This window comes from Amblyomma mixtum, chromosome 2 (genome assembly GCF_055824585.1).
Source record: "Amblyomma mixtum isolate Tamu chromosome 2, ASM5582458v1, whole genome shotgun sequence".
In the NCBI taxonomy this organism is placed as follows: Eukaryota; Metazoa; Arthropoda; class Arachnida; order Ixodida; family Ixodidae; genus Amblyomma; species Amblyomma mixtum.
In genome coordinates this window covers 271,894,601-271,921,197 of record NC_143013.1, presented here as the reverse complement: position 1 = coordinate 271,921,197, position 26,597 = coordinate 271,894,601, and the positions used below count along the sequence as shown (strand labels likewise).

At 42.8% G+C, this 26,597-nt stretch overlaps 2 protein-coding genes and 1 pseudogene across 5 annotated transcripts in view; 1 reads left to right on the top strand and 2 right to left on the bottom strand.

Moving 5' to 3' along the window:
- Nucleotides 1–4,290: 4,290 nt before the first annotated feature.
- On the bottom strand, nt 4,291–7,080 carry LOC149364028 (uncharacterized). The gene has a single exon (XM_089574021.1). The coding sequence runs from the start codon at nt 6,577–6,579 to the stop codon at nt 4,633–4,635; it is 1,947 nt and encodes a 648-aa protein (XP_089430147.1). The 5' UTR covers nt 6,580–7,080; the 3' UTR covers nt 4,291–4,632.
- Nucleotides 7,081–7,443: 363 nt separating this feature from the next.
- LOC149364027 (uncharacterized) lies at nt 7,444–8,859 on the top strand (annotated as a pseudogene).
- Nucleotides 8,860–9,147: 288 nt separating this feature from the next.
- Nucleotides 9,148–26,597, bottom strand: part of LOC149364026 (leucine-zipper-like transcriptional regulator 1) — a 34,529-nt gene continuing 17,079 nt past the window's right edge. For 3 of the 4 annotated variants that reach the window (XM_089574019.1, XM_089574017.1, XM_089574018.1), the window contains exons 11-20: nt 26,194–26,295; nt 25,230–25,398; nt 23,671–23,735; nt 22,478–22,594; nt 21,912–22,071; nt 20,281–20,459; nt 18,867–18,964; nt 15,534–15,639; nt 13,428–13,508; nt 9,148–12,762 (exon numbers count right to left, since the gene is read on the bottom strand). In XM_089574019.1, the coding sequence (XP_089430145.1) occupies nt 12,571–12,762; nt 13,428–13,508; nt 15,534–15,639; nt 18,867–18,964; nt 20,281–20,459; nt 21,912–22,071; nt 22,478–22,594; nt 23,671–23,735; nt 25,230–25,398; nt 26,194–26,295 (1,269 nt within the window). In that variant the 3' untranslated portion in view covers nt 9,148–12,570. The remainder of the gene's footprint in view (nt 12,763–13,427; nt 13,509–15,533; nt 15,640–18,866; nt 18,965–20,280; nt 20,460–21,911; nt 22,072–22,477; nt 22,595–23,670; nt 23,736–25,229; nt 25,399–26,193; nt 26,296–26,597) is intronic. The other variant, XM_089574020.1, reaches the window with a different exon arrangement.

Genomic DNA, 26,597 nt, shown 5'->3' with positions numbered 1-26,597 from the left:
TTCGTGATCATGTTGGCTGCGCTACCATAGGAGAGACCGTACGATTGATCAGACCAATAAACCCAAATGCATCTATTTTCTCAGCCGAACGTTTTCCCTTTCCACTTAGATCAAGCTTTCGTGCCGCATGCACCCCTTGCAAAAATAAGTTTCTGCCAAACATCGTGTCCAAAAAATGTATGTGGGCTTCGCAATGCAAAACGACAACACCATTCTCCTCTTGCACTTCATGTAGTAGTATTAGTAGTAGTACAGGTGGCAATGCAGTGTAGGCAGTTTATGGCTGACAAGAGTTAGGACCCATAGCCAAACTTTTAGAAGTAACAAATGAGGTGAAGGGGGGGAGAAATATATTTACTCTCAAATCTTCTCTACTCTTTTGCCAGTTGAAGGATATTGTGGAGAGAAAAGGAAAGGCAGGAGAGAGGGAGGGGAGTTGAAGGGATGTTTGAATTTAGGTGTAGGCTAGCATTGACTACTGTGCAATAATTAATGAATGTGCATGTTACACCTTAAGGTGTAACTAATATTGGTACACCTTATGTTTTAATGCTACAATGGTGAAAGAGGCAAGCCCAAGCCTCAAGTTCACCTCTGTGATACTCCTGAAGCTCTTGCCAGGTAAAAAAAAACAAAAAAAAAACATTGTAATCTTTCTTTTAAGCTATAAATTACTAGTTTTGCCATGAAAACATACTCTGCTCGGAAATATGCTGCTTTTGCAGACAAGGAGAGTTGGACGTGCTTGTTACATAGAAGAGGACGGGAAGTAAAATAACCTTTTACCTTGACTGCATAAAAAAATTGACTGTTAGCTTGTATAAATAAGGAAAAATGGTGTTTCAGTAACCTCCCAAACATGAGCAGAGAGTTCTGCATCTTGATGGAGGAACTGCTGACAGTTGTATGTTCTCTTATTCGAATAACCAATCTTACACTCTTGGCTTTTTGGTCCACAGTGTCTTTTGCAGCTGTGGAGTAAAATAAATAGGCCTGAGAAAAAAACGTGGCAACAAATAGAATGGCCTATATCTGGTATGTGCTTTACTTACTCCACCAGTGGTACTGTTTTTTTTTGTAGCGAAAGCTACACTAGGCCAGCAGAAGCACATCGCGCGGTGTCTGCCAATGGCCACTACTGTGCATGTGCCATTACCATGACAACTATGGCGCCGCATTGTGCATGCACAGAGTCATGTCACGCAGCTGATATATAAGCCGGAAGCGATGCGCTCGCTCCTCAGACGCGCACGGTGGAAGGAGAGCGGCCGTGATCATCACTGCAGCAGTACAGGCTGCGTGAAATTGAGTCTTCCGATCCAGAAGTCATCGCATGGTGCAAGGCCGGCTGACAGCCTGAAAGCGAGCTGAGAAAGACTAAGCAGGCGGCCGAGACACCCGAAGAACGAGAGGAACGTCTTGCGAAGATACTCTGCCAAGCTGCTGAACGACAACGACGGGGTGGCGCTATCGAAATGTCAGTAGACGAAACTGCTTTTGCTATGTATATCCTGCCTTAGCTGAGCTAAGCCACTGCCAATTTTATTCCATGTTTCATTATTTATTGGAATTTGCGCAAACTTAACAGGCTAGAAGTAGAGCCCACATCAGAGGTGGCAAGAATTAAAGTGCAACAAGACGACACAAAGTAGGAGAAAAAACGACAGGACAGGCGCTAACTTACAACACATCAGAGGATTTCAAACCAATACTTCGATAAGGCTTTGGAAGAGTGGTGGACTGCTATGTCTCGGAGACGCATATGTTGGTACAGGACGGAAAAACAACACAGTTGGTTCACATACATATAGTTGTAGCACAACAAAGAACGAAATGCAGAACACATTCAGCTAAAGTTTGAATGAAATATGCTGTACATGTAACCTCCTAAATGCTTGAAATGTACAACGCTATGAATTAAGTACAGTTCATAACATCCATTTTAATTCTAGCACAGATCGGTTGAGTCGCTGGCTTCTTCTTCATCGCAGTGTCCTGTGCTTTTTAGGCGATACCTTCCATGATCATCGTTCTCTTTCCCTCATAGACGGCGGAATTCTGATCAGGTTTCCTTGGAATGTTGTGTACACAATCACTAATCAGAGACTGTAATTCATGACCAACCTATATGCAATAATTAATTCAAACTTTTACATGGCTTCAGTTCCTGAAATTATGAAACGGCAACTGAGAGCAGCAAGACAGAAGACAGGTGCAGTAATCCTATGAGGTGGAGAAGTTGCAGTGATGAGTTAAGGACATAGATGTACATCGACAGTGACTAAAAAACCAGTGAGGTGTCTCCTTCAAGACACCATACTTGGTTCCAAATGAGCCTGTGATGTCACATTGAGCGCTTGTCTTTCGTATAAAAAAAAATATGTAACCCATTGGGGGCATGGTTTTCTACCTACCTTTCGATAGGCATATTTTTGTACTATAATACAACAAGCTTCCAAATAAAACACCAGCTAAGGTCCCCGATAAATTTTCAGGGTATACTTGCCCGAATACAATGTTCCCATCACTGATGATCGGGCATATTTTTGTATTCTACAATGCATTATCAGACACACAATCCTTGTCACCGTTACCTGCAGATAACGCCAATGAGTAGCCATTAATGCAAAAGTGACGGGCAGGCATGGGCCACTACTGTACATACAGGTCTTTGACAACTACGTACCTTTCACTCTACTCAATGCCAGCACCACTTGCACCAGGAATTTTACACATACAGCAAGCACTATATTATCTTCTGTGCAAATGCTCCATATAATAAAATTCTGTACCAAAATTGGTGCACATCTTCAAAAAAGAAAAAAGCTGTCCTTTTTCTGATACTGCGAACATACACTGCTGCAGAAAAAAAATAATCAAGACCTGCTGCCACAAAAAGAATGTTGGGAGAAAAGAATGTGGTACTCGAACTTTTATCACACTCTTTTCTCTCCAACTCACCTCCCAACCAAGCAGATCTGTGTCAAAATGTTCACGTTCCAAAAAAAAAAAATGTTAAGCAGCAAATGACATGACTTTTACACATATTGCCTAGCCCGTACACAAGTTTTCTCATTGTGTACAAAACAAAGTAACCATGCTTTATCACCATCATTTATGGCATGCGAGTACAGATAATTGGATTAGAGAAAAACATGCAGGCCCTCACCATGCCCCTAGTCATGAACATGGCAGCCATTAATAGCTCCCCCCACCCACCGACTCGCCAGCTAGATATCCCAGCTAACAAACTTGGCTCACAGTACTGCCATTTAAGACCAGGGTTCTCGATCTTTATAATGTAAAAGCATTAGGAGGGCCATGATGATGAAAACTGTCCGGTGTCGGCCTCCACCTGCCAAATGTGACAGGTGGCGTAAAAGGGACAGCGCCAGTCCTGTCCACTTCTTCGTTTGTCCGTGTCTTTTCGCGCTGCTTTCTTTAACAAGGGGTTCCCGCCTGCTTACCACCAGCCACCTGGAAAAATGGCGCACCGGTAACAAAAAGTGGTAAGGACGCTTCAGTGATAGGCGATAGTGATAGGGTTCTAGTGATGATAGTAGTTTAAAGAACTCACAAGTAGCGGTAGTGGTCATAGCGGTACAGTTCAAGCTCCATGCTGCAAAACGACAGTACAAAGGAAGCGAAGGTAGAGAAGAAAACTCATTTCCTTACCCTCAACTACCTCTGTCGTAGAAACTGAGTTGCTGACGTTTCTTATATCGCCTCATGTTCGCCGCATGCAATTTACGATACTGGTCATGGCCAATTCCCCTTTGGGTATGTGCCATTTCATCAGGACGACGACAAGCCAATTGATCGCCTCCCATTCTTTTAGCCTCGGGGAACCCCACGTCTTGGGTTCCATCTCTTCTTGCCTGACATGAATGCAGACACGGCAACTCAGGAAATGTCCAAATTCAATCAATACTTATCGGCTGTACAGCAAAACAATCTGCTAAGCAATTGCAGTATGATTAGAACCAAAATGAAGTGGTAAAGGCAAAATGGCAATTGAGGCATGCATTTAGGTGCTTGGAGAACTGCCAAAGTGCTCCAGAGAGTCCAAGGTGTCCTCAAAACCCAGTTCGAGAATCCTGGATCTAAGACTGCACCATAACAAGAAGTAGCGGTTACTATATAGTAACATCTAAAAAGGCATTACCATAGCTATGCAATGACAAAATGCACCGCCTGCAATAGCACAAATGCTTGTCATGTTAAAGTATCATGATGCTGTAATTCCAGTTCCGAGAAAAAAAAAAAAAAAGGATGAGTAAAGCTACAACGTCATGCACAGTACTTTATTGATGTAAAAACAGCAAGGGAATTCATTAGGCCTGCTACAGACAATAGGTTACAATGAGTGCACTATGCAGACAATGGGAAGAAGAGAGACTGGCAGCATAAGCTGCAATGAACATGAACAGTCATCAGAATGCCTTACACTTCAAAAACAACAGAGCTATGAATGGTCAACAGTAAAAACTATGCGGCCAGTTCAATGGCAAGAAAAAAAAGAACATGCTGCAGGCAGAAAGCTGAGAAGGTGCTGACATAAAGAGCACAAACAACCGCACACAGTAAAAGAAACAGAGTGGCTAGGAGCAGTCCAGCAGATGAACCCTTTGTTCAGGCACTCGGGAGACACCGAAAGATGTCTGTCAGTCGGACGTTCGGGGTGATTCTTGACACCTGTTGCCACTGACGCAATGGAACGCGAACACCCTCTATATTCACGTAGGTATTAAGTGGGTCGCAGCCACCAAATACAACGGTTGGTCTTCGGCAAGTTGATGCAGGGCCCCATGTCCTTCTGGCAATACCTGCAGGAACCTCAACTATCAGGTAGCAGGGGCTGGCAATTGGTTGCCGGTCCTTGAGGCTTAGACTGATTGATGCCTGAAGCAGACGGTCAGATTCAGTGAACTGGTATGCCGACCAGGAGGGCACACTTTCAACTGTTTCAGCAGAGCTGGTCTGTTTGGAAACATCTTTTCCGCTACCAACTGCACAACTGTCACCGCTAGTACTGATGTTGCTAATGTTCAGGACATCAACATTGTCTTCATTGTCCAATTCTTTACCTTTCGGTGCTTTTTTAATCTTCTTGCTGACCACAACAGACTGTGCAGACCCAGCAGTCAGAGCAGACTCTAACATGCTCATATTCCCCTTCACGTTTGTTAGCTCAGAGGCTCCATCCAGCTCATCACGATTTTCATGCAAATTTTGTTCAGCAGGAGTGCTGTCACAGCTATCTGCTGGAAGTTTCTGTTGCGCAGCTTTTCTCTTAGTCTTACTAGCCAAGCTTGCTGCCTTTTTCTTGTTCACGGTCTCAGTATCTGTCGTGCAACTATGTTCGGAACCTTCCACAGCTTGGTCCTTGTTATCTTCAAATGTTTTAACGCTTTCCAAGCTTTGTTTTCCAGACCTTCCAATTAGCCTCCTCTTACTTGGAGGCTCCGCTGACTGTACCCTGCTGCCCTTTTTCACTTGGCCGCTTTCTGCGACTTCCGTAGTGGAAGTGGGTCCCCTAGTTGGGCCACTCCTCCTTTTTGCGAGAGGGCTGTCACTTTCACTATCCGAAGCCAGGTTCTTGGCTCTGATTGCAGCTGTAGTTTTGCCTCCAGTACTCGTCGTTTTCTGCCTTTTTTGTGCCAGAGGAGTGTCACTTTCGCTGTCTGAAGTCAGCTTCTTGGTCCTGACTGCAACAGTGGGCTGGTCTTCGGAACGCTTCCGCCTCCTCCGTGCAAGCGGAACGTCACTTTCGCTGTCCGACGTTAAACACTGTTTTAGGTCCCGTTTCACGGGTGATGACTCAACAGAAGACGCAACAGAAGCCTCACTGCCATGGCGACGCAAGCGGCTAGGGCTGGCGGCGTTGCTCTCAGCCAGCTTTTGACTGACTGTTCTTTGGCGCGAAGTCCTACGCGGTGATTGCAGAGCTTCGTCTGGTGCTTTTATCTCGCAAGGTGAATTTGTGGCCTCTTTTGGATCAGCGTCTACCTCCACCAAATTAGGTTTCGTCTCTTCCGACTTCTTGTCACTAGACTCGTCCGCAAGTTCTGGTTCTGGTTGTGCAACAACAGCACCAATGGCACCCGAGCACTCGGAACTTTGCTGGCTTTCCAACTCACTAGCGCCGCCGTTGGTTGCTTCCGCTGGCTTTTCGCCGTCCTGAGAAGTAATTTCACCGGTGCATGGTACTGGGACTTCACCTTCTCCGCCGACAGGTGCATCGGTCAACACGGTGCTTAGCTCCGCTTCACTAAGCGTGGCCACCTCACCAGCGGTGCCGGGAGATGAAGCCATGGACTCTGTCTTGCGGTCCCACTGGTCACTAGAATCGCGGTTTGGTTGCATCTCGCTCTCCAAACAAACGTCGGTAGGCACTTCAGGAAGCGGTTCGTCTTTTTTGGCTGTAGCGTTCAGCTCCGATATGATGTCTTCAATAGTTTCCCCGCGATCGCCATTGCGTTCGACGCTCGATCCACTTGCGTCGTGCACAACGCTTACGGGCTTGACTACCTTTTGCGGCGTCCCGTTGACAGCATCGCTATTCGCCGCAGATTCCATCGCTGATCAAACGCAGATAATCGCAGAAGCGTATGATAGATGCAAACTAGTTCGATCAACCGAACAGCAAAAGTGTCCGCACACGACACCAAGAATGGCCAGGAAACGATCTTGTTAGACTGCCCGAAAGTCGGACAGTCTACACAGAAGCAACGTAACGGTTTGACGGTAAAGCGCACCAAGACTGCAGCAACAATTCAACTAACAGGCAGTACAGCTACGTCTTCAGCGGCGTGTAAACATGGTTCGCCGTGATGGCCCTGCCAACGCAATTATGCGTATTACCTTGTACTGGGCTCAGCCAAACAGGCGCTACGACAGTGCTCACTACACGCGCACAAACGAAAGCAGGATAACAACGCAGAAACTTATAGGGCAGAATTTAGCGTACTGTAACTTGCGTTTACAGCGTTCTGTTCTTGCAGTAGCAGGGTAACCGGTAGCACGACAGCACAGCCTAGCCCTAGCGCAGCGTGGCGCGTCGATCGCGAAGCCAGCGCTGGCGAAGCCGTGCGAAGCGCGTCTCTCTCAACGCTACCCTCCTCTCCCAAATGATTTTGTCAGGATTTGACGCGGGCAACAGATTTGGTCGTACGACCGCGTTGCTGGGACAATGGCTTTTATTTAGGTAACTCTGTAGTTGGCAAACTTTCAATTTGTCTCTGCAGTAGCCCAATTAGTACGGTTACTTCATGCTTGAACCTCATCACCTCAATAATTTGGCTATAGTTTGGTCCCAGCTCCCTTTCTTATTTCTTGGCGGCGCGTGCGGCCGACAAAAAAAAAAGGGGGGGGGGGGGGGTAGTGGGATGAATTTTTTTAATAAATGCTGTAAATGGTGCAGTGAAAGAGGTCTAGCCAGAGTGTGTTATGATATCGGCGGAATCGCTGATACAACCGGATTTAAATGGAGACGCGGTTGGAGCAAGTTGTGCATGCGTGTGGACGCGCGTTTTTTTTTTGTTTTTTTTTAACAGCAGTTGCGACGCAAGTTACGCAACAGGAGGTCAAAGATTGCGCTGATCACAGCAACAAGGTCCGTTTCAATGCGACATCGGGCGCCATGAAGACAAGTTTGTGTCAAACATGCATTACTTGATCAAAAAGAATATATATTAGGTAATATTGAATCCCAGAAGCTCATTCTTGGAATCTTCGTAGATTTCAGCAAGGCGTTTGATACCCTCAATCATAACACCCTCTTTGCAAAACTTGAACATTACGGTATACGTGGCCATGCCCTCAACCTTTTCAAGTCATATATGTCTTCGCGTTCACAATATGTTGTCAAATAACTGCCGCTCTGATGTCCTACAAATTTCAAATGGAGTACCACAGGGTAGTCTCTTGGGTCCTATACTTTTTAATTTATATATAAACGACATCACTATTATAAACAACGAGATAAAATTTACTATTTATGCTGATGACACCACTTTGTTCTGTTCCTCCACTGATATAACCAATTAACCGATTCAGCGAACTTAGTATTGACTGCTCTGAAGGAATGGTCATGCTCAAACTCCTTGACAGTAAATAAGGAAAAAACAAAGGCGATAATATTTCATGCTAAGGGCAAGTTGGTAGAGAATGCACCGCCTATCTTTTTCAGTGGCACACAAATTGAATATGTTCAATCATTCACATCACTTGGCGTAGACTTTACCTCTTCAATGTCATGGGATGCTCACATAAACAAGGTCTGCATCGAGCTTTCTAAATTCATAGGTATCGTCTCTCGCCATAAATATATCTTACCCACAAAGACAAAACTTGACCTTTACTATGCATTCTTTTTTTCATACTTAGGGTACTGCTATTTGGTATGGGGAAATACTACAGTGTCCAATTTGCAAAAGCTTTTTCTTCAACAGAAGAAAATGCTACGGAGTCATTACAAATTCCTGCTATGACACCCCAACTCGTCCCATTCGAATAAAATACAAAATAATTCCAGTTCCTAGGTTGTTTGAGTACAGGTTTGCTTGTTTTTATAAAAAGCAGACTGCAAGAGATGATCATTTTTTGTCCCGTATTGTGCAGCTGGTACCACACAACATGCCGTATACCACTAGAAACACTGAAATGTTTTCGGTACCCAGATGTAGAACAAACTATGGTTTTGCTATGCTGAAATATATACTACCAAGATGTTTGAACTCTTCTCTTTATAACAATATAAACACAATGTCTTTTCGAGCACTTCGTGAAACTTTTATTGATTAGGTTGTATTAGTACTGAAATACATATGTCGACCGTTTTTTTTCTTTCCTTGTCATTGTTTAATATATCTAACCCCCTACCTGCATTGTAGTACAATATGTTTTGTTTGAGATGTGAATTGTTATTTGTATGCCGCAAGAACTGCCGCTGCTGTCATCGTCGACTTTTTCGGGTGACGAAGCCCGTCAAACGATTATTGTGAACTGCTTTTATTTCGTCACCCACGCTTTCTGTAATGGCAAAAAGCGAAATAAACATTTATTCATTCATTCATTCATTCATTCATTCATTCATTCATTCATTCATTCATTCATTCATTCATTCATTCATTCAAGTAAACGAAGCACGCAACAAGTACGCTTTTATTTCAACTGTAAAGAGCTTAGGACACGCTGAACATTGGTTCCACCAACACAGTGTTACATAAGTTTCAGAAACTGCATACAATAATAACTTAGGGGTAACAGTATATATAGGCACTTGATTTTGTACACTTCAAAATAAATCTTCACAAGCACTAAAGCACTGAGAAAATGCATATTTGCAGGCATAAAAGAGGGTGATACAAATGTAAACAACAAGAATCTAATGATGCAGGCGGAATGGCATGACTTAGACAAAGCTGTGAAGTCCCCCCTCCCCAAGGCTCATATTGGTCCTACAGGCTTTTTGCTTTCTGAAGAGAAAAGAAGCATTTATACTTCACTCTTTGTCTAATCAAGGTCAATATTTGCTTAGCTAGTGCACTTTTCATCATAAGGAAAAGAAAACGGTGCACAGAACACATTATTTTCTAGCTTCCTTCAACTACTTCTCTTAGGTTTCCTTCCTACACAGCTAGCAACATACGTTGATGGGATGTGGGCTTGCAGGACAGAATTTATTTCAGTAAAGTCACGCTAGCCAATCATTCGAAATACCAGCAGGCATGAAAACACATGCATGCTCATCCTCTGGGATCAATACCAGGCAAGTGGGCCATAATGAAGTGTTGCGATAAATATGTTTTCGAGCACATGCATCCCAGAAATTTTTGTTTCCGACTATACATTTTTTTCATTATAATGTCATTCTGTCCATGCTTTAGTTGCAATTCCTCACGGACTGCAGGTGGAAGATCTAAATAATTATTCACATACATAAACTAGAAGCTGTAAGAAGTTGCAGGGCCTTGAAAAAATTGTTGCAGTAAAGAGCCAAATGGCCCATTAAATGCACTACAGTCGTGCTCAATATAACCTGCAACGTACGGCAGCGACTATAGTATGGTTTGCACCTCATAGTAATGGAATGTGCCATTATAAATGCTGCAGACAGCCATAACACTCAGATTACAGCTAGATGCATAATCTTAGTCCACCACCGGGTTAAGACTGTTTTGTGAAGGAAGCTCTGACCATATCCCATATGTTAAGTCACACTTAGTGCGACTGTATGTTCCCACAGGGAGTTACCCCACAGAAACGCCGCAGCGAAAACCTACTTCAACATCTTCCTGCTCAGCCTCCACCTGCTTAGTCCGAGTGTCGGGATTTTTGTACATAAACTTGAGTCAAACCTTAAATGCACAATCCACGTGCTTTTTCTAAATGACGTGGCACCTGTCATTTTCGCTCAAGAGCCAACAAGTGAGGGCCCTTTTTCTGTGCTGCACAGCAAGGTAATGCATGATTTAATTTATGCTCTTCAAATTCCAAGCTTCACTTTGCACAATGAAGCCTGCAAATGCACTGATTATGACTCAAAGACTAGGGCCCGGAGAGCGTTCTGTGGCACACAGTTTGCTACGAAGCAACAGTTCACTATGAAGTTAGTAATGCCATAACTTAACTATCTCTCACAGCCCACTTAAGATAATAACAAGGCAGAAAACTTTAAAAAAAAAAATTGAGAACAGACACATAAAACTGGTAAGTAGTCAAGGGCATGTTATTATGGTATTATGTTATTATGGCAAATTATGGTAAACAAACAACCGATTATCAAATTATAACATTGTGTAATGCCTACCAGTCTCTTATTCAGATTGCTTTAGAAAGTTATAGTGTGTCTGTATTCAAGAAAAAACGAAAAAACTGACGATTCTTTCCCCCCCCCCCCGGTTAAATTTAGCTAATTCTGTATACTTAGTTTCTTTTTGAGTGTGTGTTTGTGTTCTGCTTTTTTTTTGAATGTGCATATTATGAAATGTTTTGTTTATTGTTAATTGATATTTATTATTGTCTATCATTAACTATTTTCTATTGTGATCATGTTTGCTCATTGTTTTTTATCTTTTGTCCATTCGGCTCCCGTTTCCATGATGTGTGATCGGGGTGTAGGCCTTGTCAGGAGGCATGCTTGGTCTACCTCCTTTAGCCTCACCTCGAGGGCATATTGTATATAATATGGCCAAATAAACATACTAAACATACATGTTAAGGGCATACATGTCTATGCAGCTATCTGTCGCATTATATTCCTAGAGACGAGATAAAAAGAAAGTGAGCCATAAAATTTTCAGAAGAATATTTATAATATACCACGCCAAACTATATACTATTCCTTATTTAAACCAAAAATGAGGTTTACTCTACTAGGCCAGCTTGTCAGCTGTATCAGCTACAGCACAGCAGATACTATTGCACTCAGCAAGTAAGCACAGCACTTTGTACTGATAAGGGCACAGTATTGCTGCTTTCGCATTCCACAGCTCACACACCACACACTCGCATGCTCTGTCGCCCTCTATTATTTCTTCCCAATACCCACGGTGCTGCATATTTCAAACAAGGGAATAATAATCACATCCACCCTAGTGCAGAAAGCTACAGACTTTTTTCAAACTGATAAAACTCTAGTTTTATGGGTTTAAAAAGCTTTATAGTATCTTTCTATAGCCAAACGGGACCTTTTTTAGTTCTCTTTAGTTCTTTTTTAGTTCTTCACCGGCACTGCTAATCTTTCTTGCTCCTGCCCCCTTGCTTTCATCCACTTGCTTCTCTCGACTTTTCACTGTGTCAGTAATAATTACATAGACATAGCCTAAGAGAGCTTTGAAACAATACAAAGGCTATCACCTTTTTGTATCTGCAGAGCAGGTAAAAAAAGAACGGAGAGGTCACTATGAAATCAGAAAATTTAAAAACCCATCTCCTCAAAGCCCAATGTAATCAATGCCACTCTAAAACCATGGATCACACTTTGGTGCATTCTTACACGTTGCAAGTCGCACTGAATTTCGGTACAACGAAAGAGACAACCAGATCTTTGATATTCTCAGCAGGGCACTGTGATATTTCTGCATTTTGGCACATGCTAGTCATAAATGCCATGAACCCTGTCAGCTCTTGCACTCACTTTCAGCCATGCTTTGGCAAAGACTGCTTATGTCTGCTATTACAACAGAGCCTTGGTTCTGGCGCTAGGCTTGCACACCCCAGAGAATCCCGGCAGGGTCTGTCCAAAGATATGTACTGCCAACTGGAGCGAGAAATGCTATAGCACAAGTGTTTTGAACACAGCTGGTCTGTTCTCTGACTTGAGGCTATAGTGGTGGCCAAGATGTGCTAGCCACCAGTACAGCAATGGGGGGACCGTTTCTGAGCTGCAGTTGTTAGCTTGGCCCACTTTTTCCTTAGCACAGCGTTACAAACTGGACACTTATTGCACTTCTCGTGTGCCCTGCTGCCAAGAGCTCGCTGGCGTGCTCTACTGGTGCAGAAGCTGTCAACAACGTCAGCTCTTCCCTTCGCCTATTCACTAGCAGGGGGAAATTCATTCGACGTTCATTTGCAGCCACTTTCATGATATGGGCTCGGGTCGAGCACCAGGCTTGCAGATCCGGCAGAATCGCTGCACAGACTGGCTGATGACACGTCCTGGCAGAGTTTGGAATCACTCATGTCGTCTGCCAAGGCTTCGAGAATGTCAAGCAGGAGATCTTTGCTCAGACTTCGTATCTTTGGCAATCTTGCAACCTGAAAAGAAATGTCATAAAGGTTGAGCACAAAACAAAGAAAGGTACGTAGAGTAAAATTTTCTTCATAAATGAAGTTATGCAGCCAGCTCCAGCTAGTTGCCCACTCATACTGGGGTAAAATTGTTCCATACAGTGCATAAGGTTAGCTGGTTAACATATCTCTAGCTGATTTAGTGCAACAAAACAAGGGATAGGGAAGGACAGATAACATGCTCGTGTCGTCTATTCTTCCCTGTCCATCGTTTTTGTTGCCCTAAACCAGCAGAATTCCTCACATTACCAAAACAAGCTTCTAGTTCACTTCAGCTAAATGGAACCGTAGGAAAAACTGTTCTGGCCAATTTCAAATTGCTCTAGTCATATCTCACGATTATGGGGCACCCTATGTTGCTAAGCACATGATATGGGATGTGCACACGTAGTAATAACAGATCAGTGTAGTTAAGCGTAAAGTAAATTTTTATGTCTCAACTTGTAGCAAGTTCCCTGATAAATTTGCAATGCAAGAACAACAAGAAATAACACTGCGGTACGTGAGTATTCACGGTCGTTTTATCAGCACCATGCTAGTGTAAAACAGAATATAACAAGTGCTGCATTTCTTGAGAGGGTTCTGAAGTAAACAAATATCGCCTTGTGTACAAAAATACATTGCTTGCTAACCTTTGGATAATGATGCACGATCAAGCTCAGGGCATGCTTCTTCATATCAGTGGCTTGGATCCTGTCAGCTGCTTCCAAGATCTGGTCATAAAGATAAAGAGAACACAGAATAAAGTCCCTCTATTTGAGCCAACCCAAGAAGTCTAGTTGCCTCTAAAAAAAGAAAAGAAAAAAGAGAAGAAAACACTTAACTATGGGAATTCACACAAGTAACCAGTTATACCAAGCAAGTCATGCGCTGGGAAGAAGTGTTCACGAGGAATTACATACACTGTCTGCACAAGGATCTGGATTTACATTCGCATGTAGTATCACCCACAATGTGCTGGCAGTGACTGTAAAATAGTATGCAATTTACAGCAATTTATACTGTGCTGTAACAAACCACACCAAACATGCAGGAACAATGCAGAGAACCCTGCTTCTTCCATTGGTGGCCAAATGCATGTCTCTTCAACGTCGACCCACACTGCTTTGTGAAGTGAGCTCCAACCATGTCCCGGTCTTAACAACTACATCTGTGTGTACAGTGGGAATAATGCTGTGTGGTGCAGCGAGTTTATACCACAAAGCGCCATAGAAAAATGTTAAGACTACTGGTAGCTCCAGTCACTGATTCAGTCTGGTAAGGCTTGTCATGTTGAGGCATCTCAAGAATAATTTTTATCTAAATAACATTACCTTTTATGGTTTGATTACTCAAATACTATCGCTATGCTGCCTTTCACACTAGCACTCTTGAAGTTACTTCAGGTGTGATGACGAAGAAGTGCCCGAGCGGCAGCGGGACTGATCTCGGCGAGCGCGCGCTTCCTGTTGGTGCTGTTGGAGCCGCTGACTGTCGGTGAACGCCGTTCCGCGCCTTGTGCTTTGTGCTGTGCCGTGCTTTGTGTTTTGTGCCCAAACAACCCATTACACAGGTATCAAAAACATACTGAATTGTTTTACTCTTTGCTGTAGAAGTATTAACCTTCCTGCAAAATGACTTTCCTGAAAGTTTTGTTTGCCCTTAAATGAATTTTAAACATTAGTGCAATATCACCAATTTTTGCAACATCATACCAAGCATCTCCTGTCAGCAGCTTCTGTGTTGCCTGTGTTACCATAATGCAGTGAAGAACGTTACCACAATGGTCGAGTTGTGAGAAGTGCGATCGTTGCTGTCACCCTTTTGCCATTTGTAATCTCTCCTTACAAAATGCGCATGACCATTTCCAAAATTTCCTTACTCCCTCAAACAAAGCAATTAGTTTAGCATGCTATTCTCCTGAAATCATGTCTCTCGTAGCACATCAAGCTAGTTTAACAAATGTGTAATTTAGCTTTAGCTTGCCTCTTCCCCATTAAAAATTTGGTTTTAAAAATATGTGAAAAAAAACTCGACAAAAATATTTCACATACAAGATATCAGGGCTCCCACGTGCTCAAATTAGCTAGTGATGCTAACTGTGTTCAGCTGAAGCTGTGAATGGATAGCAAGTCTATGTGTGAACATACAAGTGACACTGCGCTTTATGAGCACAGTGTCTGGATGAAGATAAGGCAACCAAAAGATCTCCATCAAAGTTCGTCAACTATAAATGACGCAAACATTTTCAACACATTCTCACACACTTACACATGAACGCTTTGTCATGTAACCCTTAGCTGTACGTCTTAGATAAATGTTCACCTGCTTTCCCAAACACGAACTTGTGTTAAACCATCACAGAAAAGTCGTGATACAAAATCACTATATTGCGATTAGTGTATGCTGCAACTGCAATGTTTAAAAAAACTGACATAGATGAATGCAGAGCTCATCGGCACACTCAAAAGCAAAATATACATATGCAGCATGAGCGCTATATGTATCACCTCTGAAAAGAGATATGGTGTCTTACACTCGACACCTTTTTATACACTACACACTGACATAACCAAAGCAAGTCTGGAGAAATTGAAAGTTTGAATTAAGTGAGTCTGAACTGACAAGATTCCTCTGTACACAAATCTGCAGCATCTCAATAACCACACAATGCAGCCCAACATAACAATATCTTCATTTAATCTGTAGCGCAGGAATCCAGAAAAGGACAAAGTACCAAGGCATGGCTTCTTGCTTACCTGAATAACATTTTCAAAAGTTACATTCATCTCGAGATTTTCCTTGCAGAAGGCTTGCAAGCGATTGTTGGTAAAGCCATAGAAGTAAGGTGCCGAGAAGAGGTACCTGGAAAATGGCTGTCAAGGAAAACGCTCTGCCAACACACCTAAATACAGATAGTAAATTGCCATGCACAGCTAATGCAGTAGAATATGGCTACAAAAGATCCAGTTTCAATGAATATTCGAATATAATGTTCCAGTCTGTCATGCTTGGTTGGTCTTGTCTCTACCATAGCTTTAACTTCTTTTACCATGCCTTTGGCTACAGCGTATGTTTCGATAGAATGGACCTGATTAGTAGGTCATCCAGCTGGTTTGCAATTTCGTACAGCAGACGTTTCGGCAGCAAAGAGTGTTATCTTTGAGTATCCCTTGGTAACGTGATGATGCATGAGAACAGCTGCACCAACATCTGTAACTGCCATTTTATTAATTTTTTTTTCATTCATTCATTCATTTTATTTCTACTTTTGCCATACAAATTACCAAAACACTGACTGAACCCATAGCCAGAGGCTAGTGTGGGGTTCAGAAACAAAATATATGAAGGCAATGATACAGCGCTTGTGAAAAATGAAAAGCACAAAATCACAGCGAAAGACCCAAATACATCATACAACAAGGAAAGAATAAAATAATGTGCATTTTACTATATATCGCTGCGTATGAGTTGGCTTTGAATGCGAGTCGCCTGGTGCCCAACTAGCAGCACCGTATTGCCAAAAAATGAAAAAGAAAGCAAGATTCTAAACACAAGTCGATGCTCCTCTCTCCGCAATGTCCGCGGTGCATAAATCACGAACCTGTGCTTGCTGAACTTTCATTCATCCATCTTTCGCATAATCACCAACCTTTCTTTCAGCGCAAATTTGGTGTACATACTGCATTTATCTGAGTCTAAAGTGTCCCCGATTCTAACACGCACCCAATTTACATGACCAAATAAAAGAAAACTGCAAGCCAGTTTGTACCTGAATCTAACGTGCATGCGATTTTAAGATCTATTGTGCCCGAAAAAAGATGCGAGTTGGAGTTGGGTAAATATGGTACTCTTGCTGGATGACGACGCACATGGGCTGGGACATCTCAAAGCAATAGCAACGGAAGCAATGACGTAATCACAAGGCCAAATGTCAGTGGCTAACGGAGATCACAGATGATAAAACAGCGCACCTTCAACATTAAACTATTCTCCCACAACTGATTAGTACAGCGAACTCAACCCAGCGAACTCATGAACTGCCAACCGCTGTCACTGCCGCCAATCCTGTAGTTTCAGGTTCTGACATGACACATGTGATGTACGCTCCAGAATTTGATGATGATGAAGTTTGCGCTCATGCCACCTTTAATATTGTCCGAGAAAGCGACTGCCAGCGAGGGCGCGATAGGTAACTGCAATGTTTATAGGTTCATAGACATACTCATAAACATTGTGTATCGCGGCTACAATGGTGCATAGTACAGTGGCAGAACTGTCACACATATGAGTTAATGAGGTTTTTTGCAGACAGTACTCTGCGAAATAGCGGGACGTCGCATGGATGTGCAGTGCATCCTCTACAAGCTGGGTCTTAGCGTGGCATAGATCACTCTAAATCAAAAGCTGTTAGCCATGCAGCTCATTTAAGCTTCACAGCTTCTTTCAGGGGTGTTAAGATTAAATAAACCAGTTCATGCCTGTAGCTATGCATGGCTTGTAGATCGCTCTGGTTATAACATTCACATGTATGGCTGAAATAGAAACCCGTTGTAACAGTATTTGGACTCTGCAGACTTCTTTTACAACAGACTGAAATCTGGTACACTATCAAGGTCTGTTGTAACGAGATTTTATAAGAGTTCCATCGACAACCAAAATAACAAAAGCAGCTCCTAGCAATCTTGTCTACAGCGTGCTAGCATTTTCCGCTGATCATTGAGAACACATTTCATGGGTTAGTGGGCTGCATGAGGCCTTCTAAAACATGAAACAGAGGCCCCTCTATCTACAGCAGCCTATGCACAATAATAGGTAAGTTTCATGCTCTGAGTAATTGATTTATGCCGCCACCGTACCAAACAAGACCGTTTGCACACTCGCAACAAATTTTCCCAGAGCTGTATGGTACTAGACAGGCACTACGAAGCAGTTCACATAAAGAAAAATGTCTAGCTGCTCAGAAAAAAAAGAATGCTACTCAACTATCAACTCACAGTCGCTTTCTTGCTTTAAGCATGCTTCAACAGACTTTTTCTGATTTGACACACTTTAAGGTACGGTGCTTAGCACAGGATGGCAGAAAGTTAGGTGGGTGGATGAGATTAAGAAGTTTGTGAGGATAGGGTGGCCGCAGATGGCAAAGGACAAGGTTAAGAGGAGAGGCATGGGAGAGGCTTTTGTGTTGTAGTGGCTGGTGATGATGATGATGTGTGAGGTTTAACGTCCCGAAACAACACATCAGCTGCAAGGGATGCTGTAGTGGAGGGCTACGGGTTAATTTAGGCCACCTAGGATTCTTTAATGCATACTGACATGCGGCCACTGTAAACGGGATTCGATCCTGAGACCTTGGGATCACCAGCCGAATGCCAAAGCCACTGAGCCACTGCGGTAGGTTTGACACTCTTTAAGAATTCAGACAAATATAAAATGCTTGACCAAGCTTACAAGAATCTGTGGTGAATGATGTGACATATCCTTTCCTGCTAACATCTCGCAAACAATAATTTTGGCACTGCACAACACAAACAAGGTAAAGAAACAAATAATAATGTTGCTTTTCATGTGAGAGCTGCAGCTGGGCTACAAAGTGCCCCATAATGGTGGACTCTGAATTCATTATGAACCTCTGGGGTTATTTTAACATGCGCTCAAACGCAAGGGTGCTTACACATGTTACCTCCATTGAAATGTGGTCTCCCACATCAGGAAGTGAGTCTCTGAACTCACACTTAGCAGCAGAACATGATGGCTGCTAAGCCACAACAGCCGTGAGACACAAATGTGATAATCTCAGTATTATATTACCATAACAATAACCTGCCCTGGTACATACCCGTACTCAGCTGCAGAACATTATACACCACAGCTCAGGGTGCCAAGGAAATTGTGACGGCAAACTAAAATTGATGTGAACTGGGGCTGACCTCTCACACCGAAGAATATGTTTTAACCACATCAATACCGAGATAATGCACCACTAGAAAGTTTGGCACATGAAGTGTACCTGCGCATATTTGAAAATCAGCATCACAGCTAAGTGTAGAAATAAGAGCCACTGCAAAGGTTTTTCCCCAATGCAAGGATACAAGGAATCTTCGGGTGGCATGCTGACATCGCCGTAGTAGATGTACCTGAGCAGAGTGTTGAAGGACTGAAGAGATGGAATCATCTCACCAATAGCAATCTGGAATTTGCAGAAAAAATCTGCTCACTCAAAAGTGACAATGAATAGCACTTCCTTTCCCCTCACAGACTTCTTCAACAGTCTAAAGTAAAAAAAAATTGAGATCACTGCAGCGACCCGCATTGGAGCAATGCGAAAGCAAAACGTCCACATACTATATTGACGTCCGTGGCTGCTTTGACGTCCATTTACTCGATGTCCATGGCTATTTTGACGTATAAGTATATTTTTTCGCGTTTTTTTTATGTTTAATTAACTCACTAATTACACCTTATCAACCAAATTTTTCCCATGGCAACATTTTATCACACACTATCTGTAACGATCACACTTTCACATATTTATCTTCAGGGAACGATGCAATTTGCGGACACGTTTTGCGGACACTTTTTGCTAATGCAACACATCCATATAATGCTTTCACATTAATAAAACATGCTATGCAATTATCAGACATACTACATTTGGGTGTTCTTGCAACTTGTGCTGTGCCAAAGCAAATGCTCATGTCATATTTCAGTTCCTTTTTAGACCTGGGCAAAACATGTTTTGAACACTAAGCACTTGTGTTAGCCTACTCTTCTCATTGCTGAAAGGCATCTCAGATTGCATCACTGCATTGTTCCTGACCTCCTGCCTGCTCAGTACAAATAACATCAAATATACTAAATGCTTAGAAGAAACACAACTAGTGCAGGTCCCTTTATGCAATGTGCCAGACCACTGACATTTGCAGACATGACTGCACAGTTTTATCTGCACTACTTCACTTTGATAAATGACAGCATGCAAGAAGACAGCGCCTGTCCAGTATAAAGTTATGACCTCTTACAGTTTCTACTTTCGCATTTCTGCTCTGAAGCTCACAGAACAAAGAGAAAAGCCACATGCTAAACAGAACAGAACAATAAACAAATGAGATAGGGAACACAAGGAGGAACAGTAAAAAATTCGGTAGTTTCGGATTCTGGCGCGCACCAGTGGTTACCGGAAGTTGGCCGTCATAACTGTTTGTATGGTAAAGCGACAGCCAGTGCGAGTGGGCCCGGTAAACGGCACGCAATTTTCCCCCTCGCCACTTGCACCTTTTGTAGCCACATATGGTGACAGAGCTGCACCGACCTCTCTAAGCCTGCCTAGTGCACACCTGCGTGCTTGCTGGTGGTCTGGCTCAGCAGGGAGCACAAAGTGTTCGAGTAAAGGTTTCTTTCTTAAATATACTGGGTAATAATAAATTAGGGGTGCGCAAATTACGCGGGGGAGCAAATTACTTGAGTAAATACACCACTTCTGGACAATGGAGCGGTGGTACTTACGTTCACTGTGTTGTGGTCGGGCATGAAAGACCTGAACATGGCTTCAAAGTAGCTGCACCGAGCCACAAGCACCGACTTGTGAGCTGGGATCGGGTGCCCATCAAGCAACAGAGTGATGTCACAAAACTCTCGACCAGTCTCCTTCAGGAATATCTCCATGTCTTGCTCCAATGTTGTGCCTGCAGAGATGAGATGGCTCGTTAGAGGGTTTGCAAACAGTGGGGAAAAGAAAAAGGGATGATGCAATTTTAATTCTTCAAACAAGCTACTGCCCATACTCATAAGTTTTTTTTTTTTTTTTTAATCATTATTCACTGAACATGTAACACAAATTAAAGCTTACCACAACACTGTTTCCTTTCAATGATGATTTATAAATGCCCGTTTTTCTACACTACTCTACACATAAATAATGCACACACACACACCACACACGACATTTCACTGAAATTGGCATGAGTTGTCAATGAGAAGTGAAATATAAGTAGGGTAATCAGAACAGAACATAAAAAGAGAGTTTTGTTGCTGAAGGTTAAATAATAGCATAATTTGTTTTAAATCATAGCACCACTTTACAAAACCAGACAGCTCCAAGTAAGGTGTTTCAAAAGTTGCTGAAACAGCAGTCACAAGTGTCCATAGCAAATAAGAAACAGAGGTGAGAATGCACAACAAATGAATGACCTAAGCCAGCCATTTTGTTTATAGACACACTGTTGTCCTTAACATATCAAAATGAACTGCAATTATAACTACCATCCTCTTTTTTTGACCTAGCTTTGAATCTCCTGGACACAAACATGCCAAGACAGAACAAAACTGAAAAAAAAAAAAAGGAAAAAGTGTGTGTGTGTGTGTGTGGGGGGGGGGGGGGGGTGTGGAATCCGAGGATGGTCAAGTTTGTACTCAATGGACTGCTATGTTTATTTTTTATTTATTTGTTTTGGCAAAAGCTGCCTGTTTACTTGGCAAATCTATTCTCGCAAAAGCAAACGCACACTTGCCCACGCTTGGAAGCTGTCAAGATAAGAACGATCACGGCTCTCTGCCCTGCTGTGCTATCTCCCAGAACTCCCTATATAACCCACTGCATCATCCTAAGCAGTCCCCAATATTAAAGAATTGCATGCACGCAATCATCACTGTTCAAGAACAAAGCAAGCACGCAGTGCGAACATCTACTAGACAACACATCCTATGCAACGGAACAGAAAACAAGGTCCTGTACAGATGTGGCCAAAACATTACGGAGTGTGCTTCGGTGTTTGAAATTTTTTCATGTGTTCTGTAGAGAAGATATGATGGTTTTTTGGGTTCACAAGCGAGCGTACCAGCGGTATGTGCTAAAATATGTTTAAAGTACTTCCTAATTTTCTTTAGGTAAGGCATGCCAAGAGTTTTGATCACTGAAGCATATTCCGTAATATTATGGACGGGACAAACTAACAACACTGAAGTAAACACAAGTAAGCTTTATAGCCTAGAAGTTGCATTCACGTTTACTTATCATATCATTCAGTCTTAACTGCAACCTAACATTTTCCCTTTCCCACACATTTCCACATGACACACTCTAAAATCCCTAAATGGTGCCTTAAAAGGTTTATTTATTGATAATAAGGACTCCTTGCCTGCATAGTCGAACAGTGGCTCAAGCAGTGAGCGTACAGAGGGCATCTGCCGTCGCCGGATGATCTCCACCATGAGCGGCTGGGCGATAGTCTCAAACTCCTTGCTCATGACAATCTGGTTGTAGGTGCTCTCCTTCACAATGAACTTCAGGCAGAACTCCTGCATGCAGGGGTGGCACACAGGTTACAAAAATGCCCTATAAGGCACCAGGAATGGTGGTACTCCCGTTAAAAGATTTCTACTACCGCAACCCCGGATGCGAAGAATTGGAATATTATGCAGCTGGACCCCTTTGATAGAAAATCTGACTGAAGAAACAAAATTAAGAAAGCCGTTTTGCTAAAGCTTGATTTCAAGCACACGTTTTGCTAAAATCAGGACCTCCGAAACAAAAACGGTCGCACTAAAAATAAAAAGAAAGCGATCTCAAGACCAGAAAAATGCACCTGTAAGCAACAGCACAGAAACACTACCTATGCTCAGAAACACATAAAATTAGGTGAACAAAGAACAATATCACCACCACTGTTTAAAGAGATTGATGCTTTCTACACCACCAACCAACCTTGATGAAATCCAGACGGAGGTCAGATGCATTTTGCAGAGCAACGAGGACATTACGATGGTTGATGGCTGCTTCAAGATACTGCACACACAGATGTTCCAGGCGTCTCATGTGGAACTGTCAATGAAACAGACAGGACTCGTGAGAATGTGGGCTGGTCCTCCCACAGTTGCATAAATGTCGCACCGCAACTGGCATAAATGGGCAGATAACGACAATGTTAGAAAATGGAGTGATGAGGGGACACGCACTAAAGAAACTTGTCAGCACAAAATACAAGTGACATGTTCCAGCTTCCACATAACCTTGCTTTCACAACTGGCATGGCTTCAAGAGACAGCGGATTCCAAAGCAAGTTAGCTGCCAGAGAATGTGGTATTTGTGTTCTGTCAACATGGCCTAAGGAGGCTCCAAATGCCAGTAGCAGTTCTAAGCCTTGTTTGAACTGTCCCCAGCCCTCTTTACTGACAGGTTCTGCAACACTAGTTTCATTACGATTATGACTGAGACCCCTAGTTTCCCGTGATTCCATAATTCCACGAGAAATAGTGGATTTTAGCATTTTTAGTGAAACTGTGTGTTAGCATCCACAATCTTTTTTTATATATAGTTTGTCAAAGGAACATTAGAATGCGGGGACACAGAATCTGGTAAGGAACAAAGTTCTGCTGGCGCCATGACAAGCTTGATCCCTCATTAACTCAAGCAAGCTATCACGTCAAGCATTGCTGTTCTGGAAGCAACGCGCCCCCTCGCATATATGGGATGAGTCGTGGTACTAACACGTGTTGGAAGCAACACAACCATACCGGTGCAAATGTAAGGCGTTTTTTTTTTTTTGATCATCTGCTTCTGAAAGAACCTCGCGTTGTATTTGGAACTACAAATATAGCGTGAATTTTTTTCCCGCTCTTGTTGAAATACCTACAGTGAGTTCGCCCACTAGGCGCATGAACTGCAAGGAAAAGCCAACTCTCAAATACTTTGGGCTATCGAGGCAAAGCGTGTGTGCGGCCTCTTCTGTGCAAACAGCCGCAAGCGTTAACAAGTGCAGGAGGCATGGCATGGAATACTGCAGAGTCCTTGTTCTCAGTTTGCGTAATTTAAGATTTTCCATAGCAGAAAATTAGTGGCCTTAGTTATTACATACAGCTGACAAATTTATGGTAGAGTTTTGAGGAATTCGAGCTAACCTGAACAGCCAGCCTGTAAACATCCATCATGAGAAGAACAATGCGGTCACTCATCGGGTCTCGACCTGAATAAAGAAGGAATAAAAAATACAAAGCACAGGACTCTTAGAGGTGCTGAGACAATGTTTCCATGTTCTAAAGTGCATTCACCACTTTTCAGGAGAGCTGAAAGAACATACTGAAAAAATGTGCAGCGCGCAATTAAACGTCTACCTTCTGGCCTCATACATTGTCAAAGTACATTAAAGAACCCCAGGTGGTCGAAATTTCCGGAGCCCTTCACTATGGCGTCCCTCATAGCCTGAGTCACTTTGGGACGTCAAACCCCATAAACCAAAAAGCTTTAAGGTCGTCGTCTTCATCGGCCTGACTACGCCCACTGCAGGGCTAAGGAGAACTGAATTGGCATTTTGATAAAACAAAATTTGAGAAACTAAACTTTATCAAACACACTGCATTTTATAAGTGGCCTCATACCTTAAGAGGAAGGTGCATAAAAAATGACTACATACACCTTTTTAGAACACATCCTTTTAGTAATTCAGCAAAAATTGAACTGAATATGAAGGTAGCAACGCTAAGCTAAATTAAAATTGCATCTTAATGATTCAACATGCACACCTATTTTTTGTCTTGCCAAAAAATAGGTCATAAAAAATAGGTTTTGTCTAGTCAGCATACACATCTATCTTTTGTCTCAAGGCAAAATTAAAGGTTTTTAAACGGTTAATTTTCACTGACTGCTCATGATGGTACAAAATTTCTGATGATACAATTTTTTTTCACAACCTCGCGAGATTCGTATCATCAAGATTCTACTGTATTTCATTCAGCTTGGTCATGCTGGATTAGTTAACAAATGGGGTCACTGACTCAAACACAATCAAAACAACCAACATGACAAAAATGATTTTGAGACCTATTATACTACATCACAAGAGCATTTCATTCAAGCACTCCAAGAAGGGCTTTTTAAAGCTCCAAAGCAAGGCCAAATGGTCAAATATTGCCTCAAAATGCTTGCAGAATAACATACACCTGCTATTGTAATTTACTTTAACTTTGGGCATCAGACTTTCACACCAATGTCACACAGCCAGCCTACTTATTTATTTATTACAGATACCTGCAGCGCCCAAGGGCATTATTGCAGGGGGGGAAACACAATAACGTCTGCTCATTTGGCCGAAAGATACACGTAATAACAGAAATATAATCACACAACTAATAGATAGAGTCCCGATTATAAGAACTCTACTCAGTCCACTCCATCACACCAGGTTAAATTTAAGTGCTTGCACAAGAAACGCCCACTTCAGTTAAGCAGAGTTAAGTTATTTTTCAGTCTCAGTTATGAGAGCTCTACTACATACATGTCAAAAAGACCTTTAAAGCTCTATCAATGTATAACTATAACCAAATATAACTCCATAGGGGCAAGTGTAAGTGTCACAGAGAAAGCACAAAAAGTACAGAGCAATTAAAGAATTTTTCCTGCAAAACATAACCAAACAAAGGAGAGTACTCCATCAAATATTTTGCACAAGAGGAAGACTCACTCTTTTTTGTGGGGTCAATTCGATCTGTGTAGATGTACGTGAGCACAAGTTCAAATGCCTCAGGCACAGCGTCTGGCAACCGCACCTGAAGCATGGCTGATGCCTGCGCTGTGCAACTGGCCCCCCATTCCAAACTGGCTTCAGCCTGTGGACAGAACACAAGGGATCCCTGCATGCACAGACATTTCGATTGGTCCAGCAAGTTCGTATTTCACACAAAGGGAACTCGGTAAGTTTTGCCACCTGGATGGCAAGTTGTTTTTCAAGTAACACATTGAAAGACGCTACGTTTAAATAAAAGTTTGGAATCTTCTCTATCCCAGGATCCCACACAGCCCCTAGTTCAATTTAGTCCCTACTGGTGGCAAAACACTCTAGTGAACAAAGCACTAGCCGCTGCAAGCCGTTTTAGCGGAATGATCTTCTTGTGAAACAACCAGAAGTTTATGACGCAATGCCCAGGCTGTGAGATTGGTGAGGAAGAATAGCCACCCTAATTTTTCTGTCTGCCAAAAAGCACTGACTAACGCAAAAGTGGTTTTGATTTGATTTGACTTATTAGGGTTTAATGTCCCAAAGCCACTCAGGCTATGAGGGACGCTGTAGTGAAGGGCTCTGGAAATTTTGACCACCTGGGGTTCTTTAACGTGCACTGACATCGCACAGTACAAGGGCCTCTAGAATTTCGCCTCCATCGAAATTTGACTGCCGCGGCCGGCATCGAACCCGCGTCTTTCGGGTCAGCAGAACGCAAAAGTTGCATTGGCGCAATGCTGCTGATGAACATATCGAGAATTGAAGTGTTCATGGAAAAAAAGGCATTTCAAATTTTCATTTGAATGCAAAACCTTTCAACTCCATCTGTTAATAAAAAAAAATTAAGGCCCAGGAAGCAAAACACACAAAACGCACCTTGTGTGTTGAATATTATGCCGGCTGACTGCTGGAGAGATATGCAGCCTACCTGGGCTGTTGCCTGAGCTTCTCGGGCCTTGCGGATCTTGTCGCGAAGCCAGGTTGACCGGGCAGCCACGAAAGCAACATGGGCCACAATGGAGACTTCCTCCTGCACGAAACAGGCTCTTGTTTTTAAACAAAAAAAAACACACAGGTGCTGTTTGATGAAGACCAAATGACAATCTATAGTTGGATACAACTTAAGAAGGCAGCGGCTTTTCCCCGTCAAAGAACTCCCCTCCAGCCAATGGCGTCGGCCGATTCTCATTGTCCTGCTAGCCTGACAACGCAGGGAGTGGCAGATGAAAGGGGATAGTCCCCTCTGTCCATAGTCCAGGATAGACCCCTCTCTCCATAGTGGCACTGCTCCCTGCATTGTCACCCTAGCAGATGAAAGGGGATAGTCCCCTC

Bases quoted from the DNA above. Each gene is read 5' to 3' on its own strand.
- LOC149364028 (XM_089574021.1), bottom strand. From the start codon at position 6,579: ATGGAATCTGCGGCGAATAGCGATGCTGTCAACGGGACGCCGCAAAAG.